The 23788-nt window shown below is 41.7% G+C and overlaps 1 protein-coding gene, 1 long non-coding RNA gene and 1 other non-coding gene across 3 annotated transcripts; 1 reads left to right on the top strand and 2 right to left on the bottom strand.

Moving 5' to 3' along the window:
• Nucleotides 1–1772: 1772 nt before the first annotated feature.
• On the bottom strand, nucleotides 1773–17748 carry HSPA9 (heat shock protein family A (Hsp70) member 9). Its single transcript, XM_027096209.1, has 17 exons — nucleotides 17573–17748; nucleotides 16276–16334; nucleotides 15954–16041; nucleotides 14947–15128; nucleotides 13846–13970; nucleotides 13236–13309; nucleotides 12779–12885; nucleotides 12137–12299; nucleotides 10898–10990; nucleotides 7241–7450; nucleotides 5906–6133; nucleotides 4908–5012; nucleotides 4029–4146; nucleotides 3507–3601; nucleotides 3156–3248; nucleotides 2835–2975; nucleotides 1773–2518 (listed from the first exon to the last, which is right to left on the bottom strand). Exons 1-17 carry the CDS (start codon nucleotides 17651–17653, stop codon nucleotides 2441–2443), a joined length of 2040 nt encoding a protein of 679 aa, XP_026952010.1. The 5' UTR covers nucleotides 17654–17748; the 3' UTR covers nucleotides 1773–2440.
• On the bottom strand, nucleotides 6780–6850 carry LOC113617707 (small nucleolar RNA SNORD63). The gene has a single exon (XR_003431718.1). It is a non-coding gene; the product is annotated as a small nucleolar RNA SNORD63 (small nucleolar RNA).
• LOC113614605 (uncharacterized) lies at nucleotides 12812–13191 on the top strand. The gene is made up of 2 exons (XR_003430687.1): nucleotides 12812–12924; nucleotides 13009–13191. It is a non-coding gene; the product is annotated as an uncharacterized LOC113614605 (long non-coding RNA).
• Nucleotides 17749–23788: the final 6040 nt, after the last annotated feature.

Here is a 23788-nt window from a genome sequence, read left to right as displayed (position 1 = left end):
TGGTGGGTCTTAGTCCGTTCAAGCTGCCATAACAAAACACAGGCTGGGTAGGTTATAAACAAAATTTATCTTGCAGTTTTGAAGGCTGGAAAGTCTGAGATTGGGGTGCCAGCATGGTCAGGTGAGGGCCCTCTTCCAGGTTATAAATTTAAATGTGTCCTCACATGGTGGAAGGGGATCAGGGATTTCTAGAGCCCCTTTTAGTGATCTACCACCTCCCAAAGGCCCCACCTCCTAATACCATCACTGTAGGAGTTAGGATTTCAACATAGGGATTTGGGGGACCTAAAAATTCAGACCATAGCAATGGGGGGAAAGATAAATTAGGTGGTAATAACTGCTGTGGAGAAAGAGTAGGGTAAGGATAGGAAATGACAGGGACTTGAAGAAGGCAGCATGTTTTATGACATTTCAAAACCTTATGACTAAATTAGAAAAAAAAAACCCTTATGACTTATGAAAAAAGTGAGGGATGAGTCAGGTAGAAATCTGTGGGAGACTGTCCAAGCAAGGTCAAAGTATAGTAGGAGGGCAGGGGAAAAGAAAGGTATTCAGGGGTCAGATCACATGTGTTGTACTATTGTGTAGCAAGGGTGGAGTTTTAAGTTGGGGAAGACAACTGGAATAATCCCAGGAAGTTTTCCTTTTGGGACCTATCAAGCACTTGCACCACAAAAGGAAGACTGTATCTGAATTTATAAATTTTTGTTCAAGGCTGCTTGTGCTGATTATTAGTTTTATTAGAAGGTAACCGAACTACTACTACATATACCACTCATGGCACAGCTTGAGACAGTATCTGTGGGTACCTGCCCAAGCAGCTCTTCTCCCCACCTCTCTGATAGAACCCATTTTGTTCAGGGTATGCTTGGCTCCTCTCACTGATCTCAAAGATGAAATCTTGAATAATATAAACCAGTAGTTCTGAATTGGGGTACTTTGGAAATGCTTGAGAGGCTTAGTTATCACAATGATTGGTAAACACTAGACGCATTTAGTGAGCAAGGGCCAACCAGAGATGCTAATTATCTTCCCCAGCATGCCACAAAACAATCCTTCATAAAGAATTACTGCACACCCCACAAGGTTCCCACCAAGTGGTCGTGTGGCTGAAAATTTGAGCCTATTATTTCTCATATGAAACCTCAAGAAGCTTTTAAAAGGGTGTTAATAAACAATTTTCCAGAAATATAATTATCACATAAACAATCTCAATTTTTAAGAAATAAACTTAAGAAATAATTATTAAAACTAAAGTGAGTTCTAAGATGCAGTCACCTTCCTGGTTCTGAAGTTGTTAGCATGTGATATTTAGAACTACATTAGAGAAATTAGGACAAGGCAACTCACTGAGGATGAAAAAGCAGAACTATAGAAAGAATCTGGGTTCCTGTTATTGAGCCACTGAAATCACCTTAGGACTTAATACTAGACGTGTTTCATTACTGTAAGCCAATTCTGGTTGGACTTATTTAGAGCAGAAAGCAGCCTGGAAATAGGAGGCCTGATTTTCATGTTAGAGATCTAAAGACTATTTCAACATCCAAACCTTAGATGGGGCTAGGGAGAGAAAAAAAATAAAAGCCTCCTCTGAACCAGACTTGTCTTTGGTGATAATGCTTATTATACCAGCCTTCCCAAGTTTTCAATTTGTTAGAAATTCAAATGCCAGTGTTAGAAAATCCTGTATCGAGGTCAGGGAGTTGGGAAATGTGATTCATGTCATATTTCTGAAGCTAAATCTCAGGGCCTCACCCCTCACAGACAAGAGATCAAAATGCTTTTCCTATTTATTTTTAAAAAAATCCAGAATGGATCAAAAAGAACAGTCATCAGAGATACAGATGCCACTGACACAGGCCAAAGGGTAGCTAGGAAAGTATGCCTTCAGAAAGTTTGGGAGACTTGTGTTTTAGAAGCTGGACCTCACATAAATAGCTAGCTTAGTTTTCCATTGATTCAGCTTCCCCTGCCCTACCTCCCAACATGGCACAGCTAGCTGGCTTGCCTTGCAAGGCCTCAGTTGAAGAACTCCATATACACACAGGCTGGTACAGCAGTACTTAGGTAACTAGAAGGATCTCATCCCCCTATGGTCTCATTCCAGACCTGTCTTCAGTGTGTGAGATGGCTTCACCCCTTTGAAAATACAGCTACTTCAGCACAAAACAACGTTATAACTTTTCCCCCCATCTTACATGCAGCTGAAAAAGAATGACAGGCTAGGGACAAAATACTGTGAACTTTGTACTGTTGGGAATTATTACTTGTTAAATGATCATTAGCTAATGGTCACTAAATTTACATATTCAGGAAATTATATATAGAGTACTGCAAAAACACAGTAGAAGATTGAAGTTTTGCCCATTTCAGCTCAGGAAATCCCTTCACTCCCAAGCATCATAATATGTTGTCCTTTCGACTCCAAAGTTTACTGCTGTTACTGTTTCTCTTCCTTTTGATCTTCCTTTTGCTCCCCAGTGCCAGAACTTCCAGAGCCTTCCCGCTCAGATGCCATCTGTAAGAAAACATTTGAGAATCACTTGTTTAATGTTAAGGGTGACAGTTTGCTCTCTGATGAACTAAAAACGAAAAAGCCATATCCTGCCTGTTCCACTCTCCCAGTTTTAGTGATTTCTTCCCTTTGACCTCACCCTCCCTCCCTCCCTCCCTCCCACCCACCCAACGTAGTCAAGAAGGCAGGAAGAAGGATATTTCCAATTCCAATACTCCCAGTTCCATAAATGGCTATGTAGGAGCCATCAGTGACAGTAATCAAGAGCAGTTACATCAAGTTAGGAGCAAAATATTCATTGAGTAAAACAGCCTTGTACCTTTTTGTATGCCATTTCGAAGAGCTTCAATGATGCTTGCTGAAGGGAAGATGCTGCCTGCCTTATGTTTTCTCCTGTTTCACTGTCTTTTCGAGCGAGGAGCTCCCTCATTTTGGAAATCTCTTCTTTTAGCTTGTGGCACTTAAAAACAACACCAGACCCTCACTTTTTCTGGTTCTTATCCCATAACACACAGCAGAATGTTTAGAAACATTTTTTAAAAACTAAATTCCTATCAAGACCCACACAGAAAAAATGACCTTCACTGACATTGGTGACGATGCCTCCCAACTTCTTGAGCTATTTTAAAAGAGGGTTTACCTCATCAGCAGGCAATTGGTCCTTGAATTCTTCCATCTTGGTTTCTGTGTCATGAATGATTCCTTCAGCCATATTAACTGCTTCAACTCGTTCCTAAGAGAAATTAAAAATGTAGTATGAATGAAGACTTCCCAATCAACTAGTTGGCTGAATGTCCTCATTAAGAAGACAACATGAAAACTGCTACACACAGTTAACAGAGTATAAACAGTTAAGAGGGAGAAATCACTGTGGTCTGAGATGTCTGTAAGAGGTTTTAGCTGGATGCTGTAACATGAAAATTTTGATATGGGAAGACTGAGAATAAATAAGAAAGGCATTTCACATAGAAGTTATGAGCAAAGTAATCACCTTCTTTCGCCGGTCTTCCTCAGCATACTTCTCTGCATTTTTAACCATATTTTCAATATCATCTTTGCTTAACCCACCGGAAGACTGGATCACAACTATAGTGAAAAGAAGGCACCTCATTATTTCCCAGGAAAACTATATGCTTCTTCCTCTACTGTATTAAGAAAAAGAATCCTCCTCTTCAAAGTAGCTGTCTTGATGTGCATTATGAAGAAGGGGAATATCCTATTGTTCTACAATAAGCAGAGGGAAACCAAGGGTCTAAAATATACAGAGAACAACTAACTGTCCTACCTACCAAAACTTCAGCAATCCAGAGGCTCAGTGCTTGCCTTTTTTGGGGGAATAAACACCATACCTTTTAATGTGACACTGATACCTGAGGAGAAAGAGGGCAAAGAGGACTCATCATCCTCCCCTGAGGCTAAGGGAAAAGATAATGCCCAATCTAGAGGGTCTAGTTCCCAACAGAGAGAAGTCCCTCACCTCACTCTTACAGTCTTAATAAATAAGAGTACTTACTCTGCTGCTCGCGTCCTGTACCCTTATCTTTGGCAGAAACATGTACAATCCCATTGGCATCAATGTCAAATGTAACTTCAATCTGAGGGACTCCACGAGGGGCTGGGGGAATCCCAATCTAGAATAAATAAATACCAGAGTAAGCTCCTCTCACAAAGGGGTCCAGTGCTCTATTTCCAAAACCTATACGGTCTTCTGGGGAAGAAATTACTTGGTTTCTGGGAGGAACAAGTGAAACTTTCACTTAAATGTACAAAAACATGAGTTTGTCGGTGAGGGTGGTAATTTTATTGCTGCTTGAAATAAACAGGACTCATACTAGTGAAGGCTGGCTATAGCAAGTAACCACAGTGGCTTTATGTACCTAAGGATACACAATGCGTGAAGAGTAAACTTTTCCATCATTCATCCCAACAAGCAATAAGCAATGCTGACTAGAAGCCAGTAACAAGGGACTTCCCTGGCGGTCCAGTGGTTAAGACTCTGCACTTCCATTGCAGAGGGCACAGGTTCAATACCTGGTCAGGGAACTAAGATCCCACATGCCACAGAGCATGGCCAAAAAAAAAAGACGACGATGACAAAGTAGCAGCAGTATCAAAGTAGTAAAATAGTAATCAGGAATTTCTTCTAATAAGCACTGTTTATGAACATTTCCCTGGCTTTTACAAGCTTCTTTATTTAGTTCCTAAGGCACAAGAAGCAGGGCTTTCAGGTAAAAACTGAAGCGATGGTTATCCAGTTGCAGAATTCATTTGAATACTATGCTAAGATAACACAGACTACGTCTGTCAGCAGTTTATGGTAACATTAGGGGTTAGAATAGTGTAACTTCACCATAAAAAAATGAACATAACATTCATGATTCCCAATACCTACCAAAGTAAACTGTCCAAGAAGTTTGTTGTCTCCAGCCATCTCTCTTTCACCCTGACACACTTTAATCTCCACTTGAGTCTGTCCATCAGCAGCTGTAGAAAACACCTAGGGAGAAAAAGGAAACTTGCTGGGTTGGCAGCCTGATTTTTTTTTTTCCCAGCCTATTCCCCCTTACAAAGTGCAACAAACCAAAGGAAGAAATTCACCTCCCAACACTGGAAGAATCCTAATGTACACTATGTTCAGAACAAAGGCTTATGTCTTTACAGAGAACAGGAGTAGGATTAGCACAGCAAAGGGCATACAATAGCTATTGTTTTCAGCTAAGCAAAGGCATTGTACAAAGATGCAGCATTAGCACAGAAGGCCTCAAGAGAAGGAGCTATAAAAAGCGAGATGTTGAAACATGCTCATCCAAAGAAATGGGTCAGAGAGAGGACATTTATTTTATGCTCATAGTCACAGGAAATCACCACACACTTCAGAATGATGTGTTGGCAATACGTCACTTCAAACATAGCAATAGCCATAGTTCTTTCAGAAAAACACCAAACCTGAGAAAGGAAATAATTCTTAATCTAAGACCAAGCCATTGTCCAAATAACCCTGGCTTGATATCTCAGAACCCCTATCGTTCTCCAGGAAGACAAGCAAACTCCCTTAGTCTCAGCCACGCCATTCTTTTTACTGCCTTTGAGAACAGAAGAGTATAGGAATTCAGTCTCAAATAATGAGGCTCCTTCTGGCAATTATTATCCTGAGAAGGAGAGACTACTGATGACTTCCCTAAAATTATCACCACTGGCTGACAGAAAGAGAACTTTTCTAGGAACAAAAGAGAACAAAGGACAAGATTCTTACCACCCCTCCATATTCAACTAGTATGGACTGCAAAACAAAAAGGAAAGTTTTCTAGGAAAAGCTCACAGAAGTGGCTACAATCACATCCTCACAGAACCTAGTATCTCTGTGACAAAGTAGAGTGGGGTGGCTTTTACCTGGCTCTTCTTGGTTGGAATAGTGGTGTTCCTGTTAATAAGCTTGGTGAAGACACCTCCCAGAGTCTCAATACCCAGAGACAGGGGAGTGACATCCAAGAGTAGCACATCTGTGACATCACCAGCCAACACACCTCCCTGAATGGCAGCTCCAATGGCCACAGCCTCATCAGGATTGACAGCTTTACTTGGGGCTCGGCCAAAGAGATCCTGCACAGTCTGCTGAACCTGAGCACCAAGAAAAAAGAACCTTGTCACTCACTACTCAGGGCAGTTGCCTGAGAAGAGGAGAGTAGCACGTGTGTCCTGAGACCCCACCAGGTCTCAGGACAGGGTGCTTCAGATCCAAGAACGTTTACTCAAATTATTTTGTAGTTGAGTTCTTGTTAATGAGTTAAGTATATTATTTGGTTACACATATACTTTACTCTTGAGTATCTCATTCATAGCCCTTTTAAATTTGGGAACAATTTGCCTAAATTTTTTTATCTGGTTTCAAGCAACACATCAAATTAGAAATACAAGGTACAAGGCAAGGGGACTTAATTTGTATAGTCCAAGTCCTCTTCTACATATCAACTAAAAATCAGCTTAACAGAAGCAGTAGTAATTCAATACCGGTGCAAGTATGAGGCATGTTTTCCCCTCCTGCTTATTTTACTAATGCTAGGAAAAAGTTCTATTTGAGTAACATCTGGGATAATTTGTTAACATAAAAATATCTGCCTGGTTCAAAGCCTCTCCTTTTCACTTCAGATTTATTGTATGCATCATTTTCCTAAGCACAAGTACTCCAAAGGAAAAATTATGAAAATCAAGGCCCAAGATAGTTCTGTTCAAGCTATAAAGCAAGAATTACACCATCAACAGGTTCCGTGCTCAGTTATTAGTTTTCCACACACCTGTCTTTTCAGAATGATGTGTTGATAAAATGCATCATTGCACAAATCTCTGTTGAAGAGATGCCTTTAGAAACCCCAAACACTATACTGCAAAACACATGTCCAAAATTGCCCATAGAGGCTAGTTAATACCAGGATGTTAAGCTGTCTCTGACCGCAAACTTTGTTTCATTCCTAAAAATTCTATAAAACTGAAGTTCAGGATCCTCCTTGCTACTACCCCAAAGACATTCCCCCTTTCCTAATCCTTTTTTTAAAATACACTTTAAGAACTCTTTAGCAAGGGCACAAATTCATCCGTCTTTCAGGTCAGCGTGGTAGAAAGGCCACATATTCATGTCCCTACACAACATAAGCCATATGTTATGTCCTAATAAATCATTATGTGTTGGCCCTCTCTGCGCTCTATGTCAAGAATTCCATGGGTCCTTACCTTGGGCATCCTAGTCATGCCACCAACCAGAATCACTTCTCCTATGTCACTTTTGCTGACTTCTGCATCTTGCATGGCTTTTTGGCATGGAGCTATGGTCCTTTTGATTAGATCAGTAACAATCCCCTCAAACTGAGCCCGGGTCAGCTTCATATTCAAATGCTTGGGTCCAGAGGCATCCATTGTAAGGTATGGCAAATTGATGTCAGTCTGCAAAGGAAGCAGGGAGACCAGTAGTGAAGTCTCTTTATTACTTCAATTAAAGACTATACCCTAGGAAAGGAAGACTCTGAAAGCCACAGTGAGGGTCAGACACTTTAAATGAATGGCCACCAAAGACAGTGACTCTTTAAGATTCAACCTCTTATCTTCCCAGAAGTAAACACTATAAATCTGTTATTAACAATGGAGAAAGGAATAGAGAAGCAGGAAAAATCCCCATTCAGGTGAAGAACAGTCTGTCCTGCTATTAAAAATATATTAAGGGGCTTCCCTGGTGGCGCAGTGGTTGAGAGTCTGCCTGCCAATGCAGGGGACACGGGTTCGTGCCCCGGTCTGGGAAGATCCCACATGCTGCGGAGCGGCTGGGCCCGTGAGCCATGGCCGCTGGGCCTGCGCATCTGGAGCCTGTGCTCTGCAACGGCAGAGGCCACAGCAGTGAGAGGCCCGCATACCACCAAAAAATATATATATATATATCTATATATATATATATATTAAGAATCACACTACTGTGTTCTTTTACCAAGTTTTAAAAAATTTCCTTGCACATTAAGAAAAATGTGAAAGGTATGCTCTGAACCAAATAATCTGCCACTAAACCAGGGCTTTGCAAGTTTCAGGAAGATGGTTAAGAAAAATACAACAAAAATGCTAAAGAGAAGTACAAGGACTGACTACTGCTATCACATCCCCAGAGAGTAGCTAACACTGCTACAGTCACACCATGTAACATACAGTATTTAATAAGCCTAAAATCCTGATAAGGCATGGATTAAGAATATTTAGACTAACAAAACTCATTACTAAACATGCAGAAACAGATGTCTCGGGGTGAACCCCCAGGAAAAGAGTTTGTGCATGCTGCCCCTCAAACTTCACAAAGCAAGGCCAACAGGGAATAAAGACTGAAGGGAGCAAATCCTTAACCAGCTTTCTTCAGGTAGAGTACCCTGGACAGATAAGTGCTTTACAGGGAAAATCAACACATCTTTTGTAAATGATACTGGATATAGTTTCAAGAACACCAATAACAATTTTCTCTTTCTTTGCAAAATGTTAACAAACCGCATCAGTAAATAAAATTATCTATAGTAATGCAATCCAACAGAACTTTCTGTGGCAATGGGAATGTTCTCTATCTCTGCTTTTCGATCCAGCAGCCACTAGTCACATGTGGCTGAATACTTGAAATACAGCTAGTGGAACTGAGAAATGGAATTCTTAAAAATTGTATTTAATTTTAAATAGCCACATGTAGTTACTGTATTAGTGCAGTTCTATATGCTATAATGACCAGGTGAAAAACTCCAGGGTTCTCCACCCTCGAAAGCCAGTTCCACCATGAAGTTCTGTCCCTCTTCTCTCTCAATTCCAACCATGTATCTCTCACTACCACACTCTGGTCCAAGTCCTTCCTCTCTCACCACCTGGTGTGCTGCAATAGCCTCCCAACATTTTCCCAGACCCACTCAGGCTGCCACAAAGAGCACTCCACCTCAGAGTGCTTTCACCAAATCTGACCATGTTACTGGCCCACCTTAAAAATTTTCAGTTGTCTGTTGTCATTATCTCAGGAAAGATACCAAATCTCCAATCTATAAAGCCTCTAGCCTTATCTTCTATGCTCCTCCTGCCAGTCTAGTCTGTACTTCAGCCACACTGACCCTTACTCAGGTCTTTACCCGAGAACCTCATACTTGCCTGACCCTTTATCTCTTCCTGATTAACTCACCTTACAGAAGCTCTCCTAATTATGTCAAACACCTGTCAGGTTCCTTTATTATAAATCTAACTTTGCCTTTTTAAAAAAACAAAATACATGCATACATTTAGAATACCACTTACTATTTACTACACATTGTCCTAAGCATGTTATATGTATTAATTTACTAATCCTCTCAACTCTAAGGGGGAATGGAACACTAATTATCCTCATTTTATAGAAAACAGAAATGTTAAGTAATTCATTCAAAGTCACACAGCTAATAAGTAATGAAATAAGGACTTCATCTCCACCAGTCTGCTTGCAGAGTAACTCTTCTTTTTAAAAATTTATTTATTTTTTTGGCTGCGTTGGGTCTTCTCTGGGTGCAGCGAGCGGGGTCTACTCTTCATTGCGGTGTGCGGGCTTCTCATTGTGGTGGCTTCTCTTGTGGAGCACAGGCTCTAGGTGCATGGGCTTCAGTAGCTGTAGCACACGGGCTCTAGAGCGCAGACTCAGTAGTTGTGGCGCACGGGCTTAGTTGCTTTGCGGCATGTGGGATCTTCCTGGACCGGGGCTCGAACTCGCGTCCCCTGCATTGGCAGGCAGATTCTTAACCACTGTGCCACCAGGGAAGCCCCGGAGTAACTCTTAACCTCTACATTACTTCTGATGTTTACTAATATAATGTTCTCGGGCTTCCCTGGTGGCACAGTGGTTGACAGTCCACCTGCCGAAGCACGGGACATGGGTTCGTGCCCCGGTCCGGGAAGATCCCACATGCCGTGGAGCAGCTGGGCCCGTGAGCCATGGCCGCTGGGCCTGCGCATCCGGAGCCTGTGCTCCGCAACGGGAGAGGCCACAACAGTGAGAGGCCTGCGTACCGCAAAAAAAAAAAAAAAAGTGTTCTCATTAGTGTCCACCTCCCCAAACCACATTATAAACTCAAGGGTAATAAATGCTTCTATAAATTTAACCTACAGACTTACAATCACACATGCACAAACATTAATGTACAAGGGTGGTCAATACACCTTGCTATAATAGCAAAATGGTGGAAAACAATCCAAATATCTATTAATAGGATAGAGCCACAGTAAAACTAACCAACGTCCCGTTTCATACAGTGACAACCCCTGGGAAGAATTATAAGCTATCCTCTGGTACTGCCACATATTTCAGCCCCAACCATCATGCTGCAAATTCTGACAGCAGGACAAGGGAATACCATCAACTTCATGGATGACCCTGTACAGCTTTGTCACTCCTTATAGCTGCTATTAAAAAGAAAAAAAAAAAAAGAAAAAAAAAATCCAGATGTGACTGAAGGTCACCCACTTTACCAACACAATGACAGATGCTATAAATACCTCTTCCCTTCCCAGAGTGCTAAAGTTGCTCCAGTTCTGAAAGATGAAGCCTCCCTTTGCCTTAACCACTAAGAACAGAATAACAGTATGTTAGGTCCGTGTCAGGGATATAGCAAGATGGCAGGAGATCTAATTCCAGGTTCTCAGGTGGCAGCAGGAAAGCAAATCATAACCTCTGATTTGGGTGCTTCAGCTCACCCATAAAAAACATAATGCTCCTTTGCTAATGGAAAGGCTTTTTATCACCAACCAGAAAGCTGTTAAAAGAAATCTGACTGACATTATGCCAATTAGAATATGCTATTCGAGTAAACTCAGGCTGAAAAGATCCATCAAGACTGGTGGAATTTGTCCACGTCTCACCTGCACAGATGAAGAGAGTTCACACTTGGCCTTCTCAGCGGCTTCCCGAACCCTTTGAAGCGCCATGTTGTCTTTGGTCAAATCAACCCCTGTCTACAAAGTGAAGACACACAATATATTAATGTTAAGAAAATAAATGCTACTTAAATTGCAGTGGTAAGGTGTAACAAAACAAAATAGAGCCATACCGTTATAAACAAGCAGAAATTACTTATTGCCTTTAAAAATCTATAGGAAAAAAGAAGACCTACTTTGAAAAAGAAATATGTGTCTGGAGTTAGAGGATGAACTGTTCTCAGTTCTTTCCAGCTGTAGAATTCTAGCTCAAAAAAGGAGTTCCCATAATTCCTTTTCCAAAGTTTGCTTTACACCACTTCCCTTTTATATAAGATCTACTTTAATACCTGTTTTTGCTAACCAAATGAAATCTAAAAAGGATTTTCACTTTTACAAAAAAGGCAAAAAGGACAAATAATGTTCAGCGTTTGCTTTGCAGCGAGCCATTACAGAGGCAGTGTGCACCCCAAGCTCCTTCCCCAGTAACTACACTTATTTGAGCACCAAACCACCACCATAGCTTTGAACTGTCTGTGAGCATACAACCATTTATGTTGTGCATCCGTTAGCAAAATGTGTAGCTTCACGACATTTCAGCTTATCAAAAATTTCGCAGGCTCAATTTTCAGATAGTGAGGGAAACCTACACAGTCATCCCTTGGTATCTGTGAGGAATTGGTTCCAGCAACCCCTGTCAAATGCGGATACCCCAAATCCAAAGATATTCAAAGTCCCTTATATAAAATGCCATAGTACTATTGTACACCAGGTGCTATAGCCTTTTTTTTTTTTTTTTTGCGGTACGCGGGCCTCTCACTGTTGTGGCCTCTCACAGGCTCCAGACACGCAGGCTCAGTGGCCACGGCTCACGTGCCCAGCCACTCCGCGGCATGTGGGATCCTCCCGGACTGGGGCACGAACCCATGTCCCCCACATCGGCAGGCAGACTCTCAACCACTGTGCCACCAGGGAAGCCTGCTATAGCCTTTTGTTGTTTGTTTCCAATTTGAAGCTACGATAACCAGAATAGTTCAGAGCACCCATGGAACTACAATGCAATTTCAGTGGCCTATTCAACACTCTCTTAAGGGAAAAAAAATCATAAAACAAAGCAAATAGCAGTCCGAACAAAGAAATTCTCAGTATTCCAATGTGTACGTATTAACCACACTGGTAACTAACCTCTCTTTTGAACTCCTTCACAATGTGACGCAGCAAGGCCTGGTCAAAGTCTTCACCACCTAAAAAAGTGTCTCCATTGGTGGATTTCACCTCAAATACTCCTTTCTGGATTTCCAGTATGGAAATATCAAAAGTTCCACCACCTAAATCATATACAGCAATGCTAGAAAGGAAAAAGGCCGTCAGGAACAAAACTCATCACAGCGTATGGATTTCAGTAACCAAACCAACATAAATTTGGCTATTTCCCCCCCAGGTATAATTATGAAAGTTGATGACTGCATAAGTGATGTACGTCTTAACAGGTGGCCCTAATAGCAACATGTAAAACATACATACAGTTAAAATGAAATGTTAAAAAGCAAAAACCACTCTTTTGGATGAATACTTGCCAACAGGCATACCAAGGGGAAAAAATGACCACAGCCAGTACTTTAAAAAGAAAACGTAATCAAGGGACAATCTTGAAATGAATGAAAAACACAGACCATAAAAGCCTTGGGAAAAGGTCAAGGCAGTACATTTCCAGTCTAAGTATAAGGCTCAATCACCATGAAATCAAGATGATGATTTAGGGTAAGTTTCAAGGTTCCATGCACTTAAGTCTCACAAATCTAGGTGGAATTCACTGCACAAACTTACATTTTGTCTTCTGATTTGTCTAGACCATAGGCCAGAGCAGCCGCTGTGGGTTCATTAATTACCCGAAGCACATTTAGTCCAGATATCTGGCCAGCATCCTTAGTGGCCTATAAAAAAAGAAAAAAGCATTTTCCACCGTGTCCCAGGTACCATTAATTTCCTGAATAAAAATGCTAATTGGGGGGCTTCCCTGGTGGCAGCAGTGGTTAAGAATCCTGTTGCCAATGCAGGGGACAAGGGTTCGAGCCCTGGTCCAGGAAGATTCCACATGCCGCAGAGCAACTAAGCCCGTGCTCCACAACAAGAGAAGCCACAGCAATGAGAAGCCCACATACCGCAATTAAGCGTAGCCCCCGGTCGCTGCAAATAGAGGAAGCCCATGTGCAGCAACCAAGACCCAATGCAGCCAAAAATAAATAGATAAAAACAAATTATTAAAAATGATAATTAAACTCACCTGTCTCTGAGAGTCATTGAAATACGCTGGGACGGTGATCACAGCATTTTTTGCTGTATGCCCCAAGTAATTTTCTGGAAAAGCAATCAATGAAAATCATTCATGAGACCCTATCAGATGAAACAGGCTACAATTACTAATGTAGCCTAACAACCTGTGTCACTCTCTTGAGGTCACAAACAGCACCCAATAGTTTTTAACATATGACCTAACATGAAGAGACCTTGTAGGAAAACACTCCAATTTAAAAAACCCAAGATCTCACCTTTAACATGTTAGTGAAGGCTCACCAGCTACAATGACCTAGTTTCAGATTTAAAAGAGCCACTAGTTTCTTAAATGGGAAGTTTTATCTAACAGATACAAAAACTTAATGTGTAGTCTTTTGATTTCCCTTCTGGAAAAAAGAAACAAGCAAGCCACCATTAGGAAAACTTGGAAGAGAAATTCAATTTGTAGGGAAAGAGTAATAAAGTTTTGCCATTCCTAGGTATTCTGTATAAAAGCCACTGCAGACTCATCCAAAGGACACTGAAGTATGGAAGCCAGTGATCTCAGAGGAATCATGCTGTTCTCTAAATTTTCCCAGATATGAACTAAGCTATCTCACCTGCAGTCTCTTTCATCTTCATCAACACAAATGCTCCAATCTGACTTGGGGAATAGAGTTTTCCATGAGCTTCAACCCAGGCATCGCCATTAGAGGCACGGACAATTTTAAAAGGAACATTTTTACTGAAAGACACAAAAATTGTACTGAAGAAACATGCCAGCCCAACCTACCATGAGGTTACCATACACCATGAAAGCCCATCTTCCACCCCAATAGATCCATGGCCAACAAATGAGAACTTCAGGAATTTGTTTAATGAAAACCTTTAGAAAGCACCCATTAACATGTAAAAACATCTTGATGAATTGAAACATGAACATTCTTCTCACCAAAAATGTATGCAGCTGCTTTGGAAAGCGGTAACATATAGGTATATATGACCTAGCAATTCCATTACTAGATGTCTACCCAAGAGAAATGAAAATACATGTCCACACAAAAACCTATACACAGGGCTTCCCTGGTGGCGCAGTGGTTGAGAGTCCGCCTGCCAATGCAGGGGACACGGGTTCATGCCCCGGTCTGGGAAGATCCCAAATGCCGTGGAGCAGCTGGGCCCGTGAGCTATGGCCGCTGAGCCTGCGCGTCTGGAGCCTGTGCTCCGCAACGGGAGAGGCCACAACAGTGAGAGGCCCGCGTACTGCAAAAAAACAAACAAAAAAACAAAAAAAAAAACCTATACACAAAGCATTATTCATATTAGCCAAAAAGTGGAAAGAACCCAAATGCCCATCAACAAACAGATAAACAAAATGCAGTATGTAAGCATACAATGGGATATTATTTGGCCATAAAAAGGAATGAAATACCGATACACGCCACAACAAGGATGAACCTTGAAAACATTTGATCAGTATCAAGATGGCGCCTATGCCATTATCTACCTTATGTGTTTAACGCCAATTTATGTGGTCCAGAAATGACTAGCCAGATGTTCATGTATCATGTCACACATAGCAAAGACCTAATCTGTGAAGGCAAAATTGAATTTTTTGAAGGATACCCTTTTGGCAGGAGCAGGGCCTGTCCCAAGAGATCCTGCTGGTAAGATTCATCTATTTAGCCTTTGCATATAAATACATTTTTGCTATTACTCACATGTCTTTTTGAACTTCTGGGTCATCATATCGCCGGCCAATGAGACGCTTGGTAGCATAGAACGTGTTGTTTGGGTTGGTGACAGCCTGTCGCTTGGCCGGCATGCCAACAAGTCGCTCACCATCTGCTGTAAAGGCTACAACTGAAGGGGTGGTTCTGGCACCTTCAACATTCTCTAGCACCTAAAACTCCCAAGATAGGACAGAGAATGAGGTTCCAGTCACCACTACTGTTTTTGTACCAATCATTTAAGACACAAAACAAATATTAAAGAACAGTACTAATGGGCATACTTTTCTGCTCTGTGAATGCTGATATAGTAAGCAACTACTATTGAAGATTCAAACAACCTACAACTAAGAACATCCAAGAAACAGGAATAAATATAAATCACATCTTTCATACTCAATGTTTGGACAACGTAATCTTTCCTTCCATACGGAGAGTTAAATCTACTTCTGATTTTTTGGTGATGCCTACAAGTTTCAGGCATTAAAAAAAACTGCCAACAAGGAATTCAAAAATCCAGGTGCTCCAAATATTCTTGAAGAGAACCAGGTGGGAATAAAGATTTCACAAACAAAGGAGCAACAGCCTCTACTTCCTCCAGAAGGAAGTAAAAAACATGCCTTACTTAGGATGCAGCCTATGCATTATTTGGAGCTCCACTTGCTTCTAGACTGTTCCTGCACCTTTAGCCTTTGTTTAACTGACTTACAAAAAAGCAGAACGTTAATTACAGAAGTAATCAACAGCACAAGTCATCCCAATGGGTCCTAATGGTAACTTAGTAGTCTTACATCTATACTAGGACACACTTAAATCCTGGGAAGTCAAATCCATTCATTTATTACCAACATACAATTAAGCACAAAGATTCACCTCACAAGAGTCTTAAGAGTTTAAAAGCAGCTTTGAAAATGTCCCTTATCTAAGCCAAAGGACGCAGAATTCTGAATTGTGTACTGGTTACCACTACATGATCCAGAGCTTCCAATCATGCTCACCTTTGCTTGTTTACCTTCCATAACTGCCACACAGGAGTTGGTAGTACCCAAATCAATACCAACAACTGCTCCCTTGATTGCTTCTGATCTGTAAGACATTTAAAACAATGCTATGATTAATTATCTTAACAGTGATCTCCAAAATGGTTGTAGAAAAACATAAGAAAACAATATTTGTTACTGTGGCAAAATGCATACTCTATAAATAAACTTAGCTGTGTCTTTTTTTCTGAGTGAAGTAATTAATCACAAATTTAGAGACCATTGCTCTGGGGCTTAACATTTGTTATCTTAACGCTAAAGGAAATGAAATTATACTTACGCATAGTCCCGCCTTGAAACAATTCTAAAAGCTTCATGACTAAAGCCATTCCAGCCATCCTTAAAAACAAACAAAAAAAGGATCAGCCATGAACTACACATGAAAACTTGCGCTTGTTTTAATTATTCTTCTGAAGAATACATCAAAGGTTGAGACTTTCATTCTGTTCACTGAGTGGTTACCATGTATAAAATATACTGAAATAAAATATTTCATATCTAAGAGACATTATGGTACTGAAACAAACAAGCCTAATAAAGTACAAATTTTCCCAATGAAATCAGAGAAATAAATTGATATAAAATTATATTGAATTACATTACCAAAGGGTCTCTCAACCTTGGCACTATTGATTTTGAACAAAATCTTTGTTGGGAGCTGGGCCGTTCTATGCACTGCAGAATGTTTAGCATCAGCTTGGGCCTTTACAACTAGAACCCAGTAGTAGCATGGCTACCCAGGTTGTGACAACCAAAATTATTTCCAGACTGTGCCAAATATCCCGTGGAGAAGCAAAAATACATTAAAATACTACTCAATTTCATCATCAGGAGCAGTGTCTACCTAAGACCCACATATGTTACGTGTTGCAGGTACAGATTTAACTTAATCAGAGACATTTCCCCTGACCTTGACAAGCTGCTGCTTTAAGGGAACTAGAATTGGTAATTTTGTGAAGTCAGTTTACGAGGGAAAAAAAAAAATTGTCAGGAGTGGCTTCCCATCAGTGTCAAAGACCTTTATTACAATCTCATCTCAGGCTACTTCCCTGTTCCCCAAAAGGTATGTTTTTAGTCTTACACGATAATGAACAACTATTCCATGGCCTTTTCCTGATTTGCTCATTTTTTCTGAAATAACGGAGAACAAAATTCTGGGGAGCTAACTAGTCAAATGTTTGTAAGCAAGAAAATCAGAGCTTGATTTTTAATTTACTGCTCAGATGCTCTTCCTTCCTTCGTTGTATCATAGCAACGGGGTCCTCGCACACTCCGCATTTCACGGCGAACAATCGTCCTTCTACTCAAGACCAAAACTGTAATCGTCTCAAAAGGACTAATCAAGACCACTGCCCGCTACTCGATGAGATAAAACTCTAGGCTCCCAAGGAGTGTGACTCAGCAGGGCCTGAAACAGGAACGCAAAACCCTGAATGAGGCCCTGAACCGGCAGCAATGAATACTGAACGTCCATTATTTTCCGTCTCTCCCCGAGGATTCTGACCCCGAAGGCCGCGGCCTGCCGCACTGAGTCCCAAGGCCGTGAGCCCCTCGGGGAAGGCCCAGCAGTCCCTTACCTGGTGGCGGGCGGCTGGGGGGCCCCGGGAGGCTGCGGCGCCGACAAGACGAGCTACTGCGGCTCGGCTGGCGCTTATCATGGCTGCTAAATGGTGGAAATACGAGACAGCAAACACGCGCTCCGGCCACCGAGAATTGCGCGGCGCGGCGATGCTAGCGCTTCTGGAAACCTCCAACTACGTGAGGTGGGGGGCGGGGTTTGATCGCTGCGGCCTGGAAGCCCGCTCTTCCTCTGAGGCGCCGCCCGCGCCGCCTGATAAGATAATACCTGAACGCTGCTTCCGGAGTCAGGGCCTATGGCTAATACGCTTCGGGGCATGATGCCAGGTTAAAGCGTGTCCTCCCGTGCCAGCTGCGGCAGGTCTGGGCTCCGTGACAGATCAGGAGGCTAAAAGCGGTATAAGGCAGAACCGTGGACAACCCCGGTCCTCGGAGGCAGAAAAGACTCAAGGTCACACGGGATAAATTGCGAACAGTCTCCTTGCGTCAGTTGCCTGAGAGGAGGGGCCTGTTGCGCCTGCGCAACTGGGATCCTACTGAGGGCCTGGAGCGCATGTGCGCAGGGAGTGGCGGAGACCGGGGAGGAGTCTAACTAGAGCTGTCATAGGACGCTCCAGCTCACGTGAGTTTGGTCCCAGCGTTGCCCTGGGAGAGCCCCGGGCGGATACACGCTCTACGCGAGTTGACGTTTCCTCCTCGAGGAGGGCGCCATTTTGTACTGCGCCTTTGTTCAGTGTGCACCTGGGGTTCAAAATCTTGGTAGTTCAGCCTCGTCATTTCTTCGTCTTCTGACCGCTTGTTGCTATTGCAGTAACTTGAAATAAACCTACATATGCAGACTTTCGACAAATTCTTTCAGAGTTTTACCACAGAGACCTTGGGTTTTGAACTACTAAAGCAGCCCTTCATTCAGACGGAGCATTGGGTTGCCTTAGGCTAATTATCTTGCAGACCATCCCGAGAAAAAATACCTGAGCTCAGGATCTTACCTGCCCAGGTTTGCTCTGAAGCAGAGCAGGACCCTGTGGGCCCACTTGGGCACAAAAGCCTTTCTGTGTCCCCCATTTATTGTTTGTAGGAAATAGGCTTCATTCAGCCTCTTTGATTGTCCCTTAGTTCCAAAAGCCAGATTCAAGCAGTTGCTAATCTGGGAAGGGAAACAAGGGAGGCGCAGTCAGGAAGCAATAGTGCAGCCCTGGCTCAGGGTCCTGGTTTGCAGTCAAGGACTATACATAATAATATCTGTGAGTTCTGTGGAAACTATCCCCTGCCCAAATGTAGGATGGTAACTTCAGGCTGAGGGCAAGATTCCTGGAGTGCTGACCTGTTACCTCACCACCAACCGGTCAGAAGAAAGTCACACGCCCTGCACCTCTCACCCCCAAATTTTGCATATAAAATCTTCCCCCAAAACCATCAGGGAGTTAGGGGATTTTTTTAGAGCATAAGCCACCCATTCTCCCTGTTTGGCCCTGCAATAAACCTTTCTCTGCTCGAAACTCTGATGTTTTGGTTTGTTTGGCCTCACTGTAAGTCAGGCACATGAACTTGTGTTCAGTAACAGCTCCTCAGGCCCATCTCAAAACCTTGTTGCTTGGGACAGATAGCGTGGGTTCTGTAACAAGATGCCACTGACCTCTCTGCTGTGACCACTTTCAGATTTGTAAGAAAAAGAATTAATTCATCGATTCAACAAATATGTCTTGGAATGCCTTGATTTTAGAAATGAAGTAATTTGTCCTTAAAGTCTCAAAGTCCAATTTCAAAAGAGAAAGATGCTCCACTGTTAAGTGACCACCACTGTGTGAGGAATTATGAAGGAAATTTGGGGGGAAGTTTAGGAGGGAAAGAAGATAGCTGAGTTCACATTGTGAGGGGGGAGGGAAGTGGGAGTAAGAAAATAAAAAGTCAAACATAATATTGCTTATAGATTATACAGATCCTAAAAAAAAAGTACCCTCACCCTTTTATTTGTTAGTTGTCATTATATTATCTTTACTTGTCTACTTCATACTTTAATTTCTCTTGTTTTCTTAATTCCCTCAGAGGTGGACTTTCCTGAGGTCATCCAAGTTACAGTCTAATGGCCCCTATTTTAAAGAGATTTGTATGCTAAAACAATATACTGATGCTAAAGAACATGGAGGGGGGAGGGATAAATTGAGAGATTGGGATTGAGATATACACACTACTATATATAAAATAGATAACTAATAAGGACCTACTGTATAGCACAGGGAACTCTACTCAATACTCTGTAATGACCTATATGGGAAAAGAACTAAAAAAGAGTGGATATATGTATAACTGATTCACTTTGCTGTACACCAGAAACTAAACATTGTAAATCAACTATACTCCAATAAAAATTATTTTTAGAAAAATAACATAGAAACATAGAGAGGAGTGACAAATAAATAATATTAAACATGGAAGCAAAATAGAAATTGAAAACTTCACATCCCTACCTTGCATATGATAAAGAGGGAGGAGGGCAAGTGGAGTAATTGGAATAACTGCATTCTCCTCACTTCCCTCTTTTCTCTACTGGTTCTCTTTAGAATTTGCTTTTTTTCCTTCTTGTTGCATATACTTAAAAACTGCACAGTGTTAATCAAAAGAATCCTGGAATCAAATGGTGTTAGCTAAAGGTTGTCAGAGATGATGATTCTGGGGGTACACATATCACTGAGGTTCCTGGTGTTTTCCCCAAGAGCCTGGCAAATACTCAACATGACCACAAGGGGGACGTTGTAGCTCTAGATACTATTCAAAGCAGGAGTGAGAATGGGGCTGCATGTATTGTATTTGCCAGTGTGAAGGACAGGTTTTGGCGTTGTTCTGCAAATTAATATAGCCTACCGCCGGATGGCTTGAAGAAATAAGCATGAATCTAAAAAGAGCTGGCTGCAAATGAATAAGAGTGGATGGTTAGATCCACGGCCGGGTGATGCAATTATTCATCATACAACACAGCACTGTATTTCATTTCTCTGTTGTCATTTCAGTGTCATACTGGAAAGTGAAAGGAGCTGGTACATAATTTGCATGTGGGTAAATGTTTACCAGACAGAACAGGTGGCTGTCCAATACCTGTGCATACTATATTTTAAATTATATTCTAACTGGCATGATTTTTTTTTTTTTGAGGTACGCAGGCCTCTCACTGCCGTGTAATTTTTATTTTAGCATATTTTGAGAGAGGAAACCAGTTTCAATTTTTAAGTATTTAACTCCCAGTCATTAATAGGAAATGTCATTAGATAGTAATCACTAATAGTTGTTAAGTGTTTACTTAAGTGCCCCACTGTCCTAAATGCTTTCTAACATTATTTAATGGAATGATCAAAACAATGGTTTCAAGGGAATAATACTATTGGTATTCCCATTTTGCAGATGTGGAAACTGAGGCTTAAAGTGGTCAAGTATGTTATATAGGTGACAGGGCAATTGAATGGTAAAGCCAGATTTGAAGCCAGACTGTCTGACTCCAGAACCTATACTGCTAACCACTAGGCTCTGCTGCCTCATAACAAAACTGGGTCTGATCTTTTATCTCCACATATACAGAAGATGAGTTTTGTAACACTGGCCTAATCCATTATTAACAGCAGCTATTTTAGGCAATTGAATTAAAGTTATAAAAGAATTTTTATGTAGTTTAGGTTCCAAGACATCTATAAAGAAAGTTCAATCTGTAATAGAACACATAAGATCAAGCTTATATTTTTAAAGCAGTCTCTTTAAACTGGTGACTCAGATGACGTTTTATTCAGTTTTCCCAGAGATGAATATCATGCTGTGGCACTTTCCATCTTCATGAAATAAAATGTGGCATACTGCAGGGATTTGTCATTTTTATTCTCCTTGGAATTTTTTATGTACCTGCAGCAGATTTCAGGAGACAGTTCCCACTTTTCCATTTGGGCATTAGCTATACTATATTGGAGTACATTACACAGTGTCACTTCACTCAAGTCTGATTCAACAGAGCTTGCCCCAGTGAAGTGTAGGAAGTATTATGTCAGGTGATGTCTCTGTACCTGGGGTTGGTGACAATTAGCAGGTTTCATTTTATATGGAATGCTGGTAACCCACCAACCTGCCTTCCTTCTGATAGGAGAAAAGAGAAATAGAGGATGACCCTAAAAGAAAACTAAGGTAGCAATAAATCAAAATAAGATGTCCCTTTGTTTAGGTTGGATATTTACATTCCAGTGATAATGCAGTCTCATTGCACAGGGTAAAAATCAGTCAGTTAACCTCACTCGGATTTTCATTCAGGTTTGGAAAACAGTCGGCTATTGGATAGGTCCAAAGAGCTGTGTGTGAGGTACCTATTTGGGGAGGGCGTAGGACTGACAAAAGCAGAGATTTGCTCTTTATGAAGACCCATTTAATAATTAATTCTTAAGGATGCAGGAGTGTTTTCTGAATGCTTTCATTTAAAGGTCCAGAATTTTAATTTATTCTTGATCAGAATGTTATAGTGGAAGCAACCCTGAACTAGGACTTGAGCCTGAACTTGGGTTCCAGAAACACAGAAAGGTCTTTAGATATCACTTAAAATCTAACCTTTTATTTAATAGATGAGGAACTGAGAGAATCAGTGAGTTGCCCAAGGTCACACAGACAGTGTTAGCTTCTGTTCTACAGCCTCCATTTTTACTTGGTATGCTTTTTAGAAATCACCCACATGATTTCAGACTAAATGGTCAATCAGTACAGTTTTTCAAATGCTTACAGACAACTCTGGCTCATATACCCGCTTCCTCCTGTCTCAACCTTACTCTTTAAGGTACACAATTAGTGAAATTATATCAGCTATCTTTTCAGATCTCCTGGATTGCATCCTCTCTCTATGTGAGGGGCTTTTGGTTTCTAAGGTTCCCCACCTCGGCTCCCCAGCTGTCAGGAGAGGAGGTACCCAGGCTTCCTTAGGTGATGAGGATTTAATTGAAGGCTAGTTGGAAGAAGTACAGGCATTGTCTCAATACCCATAGAACCAGAGTTCTGGCAGAACAAGTTGGGTGGCTCCTCCTCCTTGGTCAGGCCCCAGCAGGACCTGGCTGTAGTGACTTGTTATCAGGCTTCTGATGTTCCCCTCTGCACTGACTCTGCCCTTTCCATGGCTCAGCTTCTTTATGTCTGCTTCTCTAATTCTTCTATTGCAGTAGTTCCTACATTTCAGTAGGCATCAGAATTACTGGGAAGCTCTTTAAGCATACCAACCCGAGAGATTTAGGTCCTGTAGGTCTGAGGTGGGTCAAGTAATCTGCATGTTTAACAGGTTCCACAGGAGATTCTGATAGGGGTGGGGATTAAGGACCACACCTTGTTTAGAAACACCCCAAGTAACATGGTGTCTTCTGGTCACCACATTTTTTCATTACACATCCTATTAGAAAAATATTTGAGAGACTTCCCTGGCAGTCCAGTGGTTAAGACTGCACACTTCCACTGTAGGGGCCTCGGGTTCAATCCCTGGTAAAGGAACTAAGATCCCGCATGCTGTGTGGTGTGGCCAAAAAATTAAAAAAAAAAAAAAAATTGAGCACACACCTCCATTATGTGTATATTTATGTATTTAGAAGCTATGTATGTAGTACTATTATTAAACATATATAAAAATGGAAAAAATAAATATAAATACATTTGAATACTTTCTTCCTGTACTCTAATGTATCCCCAGGGCTGCTTGTACTACCCTTGCTACCTTTCTGTGTGGCTTGAAGTACACCATCGTTATGGAGTGACTTTATTGGGCAGAGTAAAGGCACAGAAAAGTAGCACGTTGTTTCAAGGGTCACTGGGTCAGCTCATAGGTCTTTGGTTTAGGTGCCAATTCTTTGTTTTATTGAACTAGAGGTTGGGGTGGGGGTGGGAGTGGTGACTGTGTGTGGCATGATGTGAAGAAAGCTGGTTCACCTAGAAGGAGCCCTGTGACCCCCTTCTTCAGGGGAAAGGGAGAATCTGTGAGCATGATAGCTGCCGTGGGTCTCATGAACACCTGTCTTTCACCGTAGACTAATGAACTGTTTCTAAGCCTGTCAAAGTGCAAACGTGACTCCACAGAGGCTGTGGATGAGGCTACCCTGCGTGTGCCCTCTGCAGCTTTCCATGACTTCCCAGAAGGAAGTCTGGTTTACTCTGGGCTGTTGTGCCAGGGTGTGTGTGTGTGTGTGTGTGTGTGTGTGTGTGTGTGTGTGTGTGTG

The sequence above is a fragment of the Aethalodelphis obliquidens genome, unplaced genomic scaffold (genome assembly GCF_003676395.1).
Source record: "Aethalodelphis obliquidens isolate GAN/ISIS:26980383/991018 unplaced genomic scaffold, ASM367639v1 scaffold4, whole genome shotgun sequence".
NCBI classification, from domain to species: Eukaryota; Metazoa; Chordata; class Mammalia; order Artiodactyla; family Delphinidae; genus Aethalodelphis; species Aethalodelphis obliquidens.
This window is presented reverse-complemented; position numbering and strand designations above follow the sequence as displayed.

Bases quoted from the DNA above. Each gene is read 5' to 3' on its own strand.
- HSPA9 (XM_027096209.1), bottom strand. From the start codon at position 17,653: ATGATAAGCGCCAGCCGAGCCGCAGTAGCTCGTCTTGTCGGCGCCGCA. The intron at 10,991-12,136 runs GTTAGTTACCAG...TTCACTTTGTAG, and splicing joins TGAAGGAGTTCAAAAGAGAG to ACAGGGGTTGATTTGACCAA. The intron at 7,451-10,897 runs GTGAGACGTGGA...CTTCCTTTGCAG, and splicing joins AACTCTCTTCATCTGTGCAG to ACTGACATCAATTTGCCATA.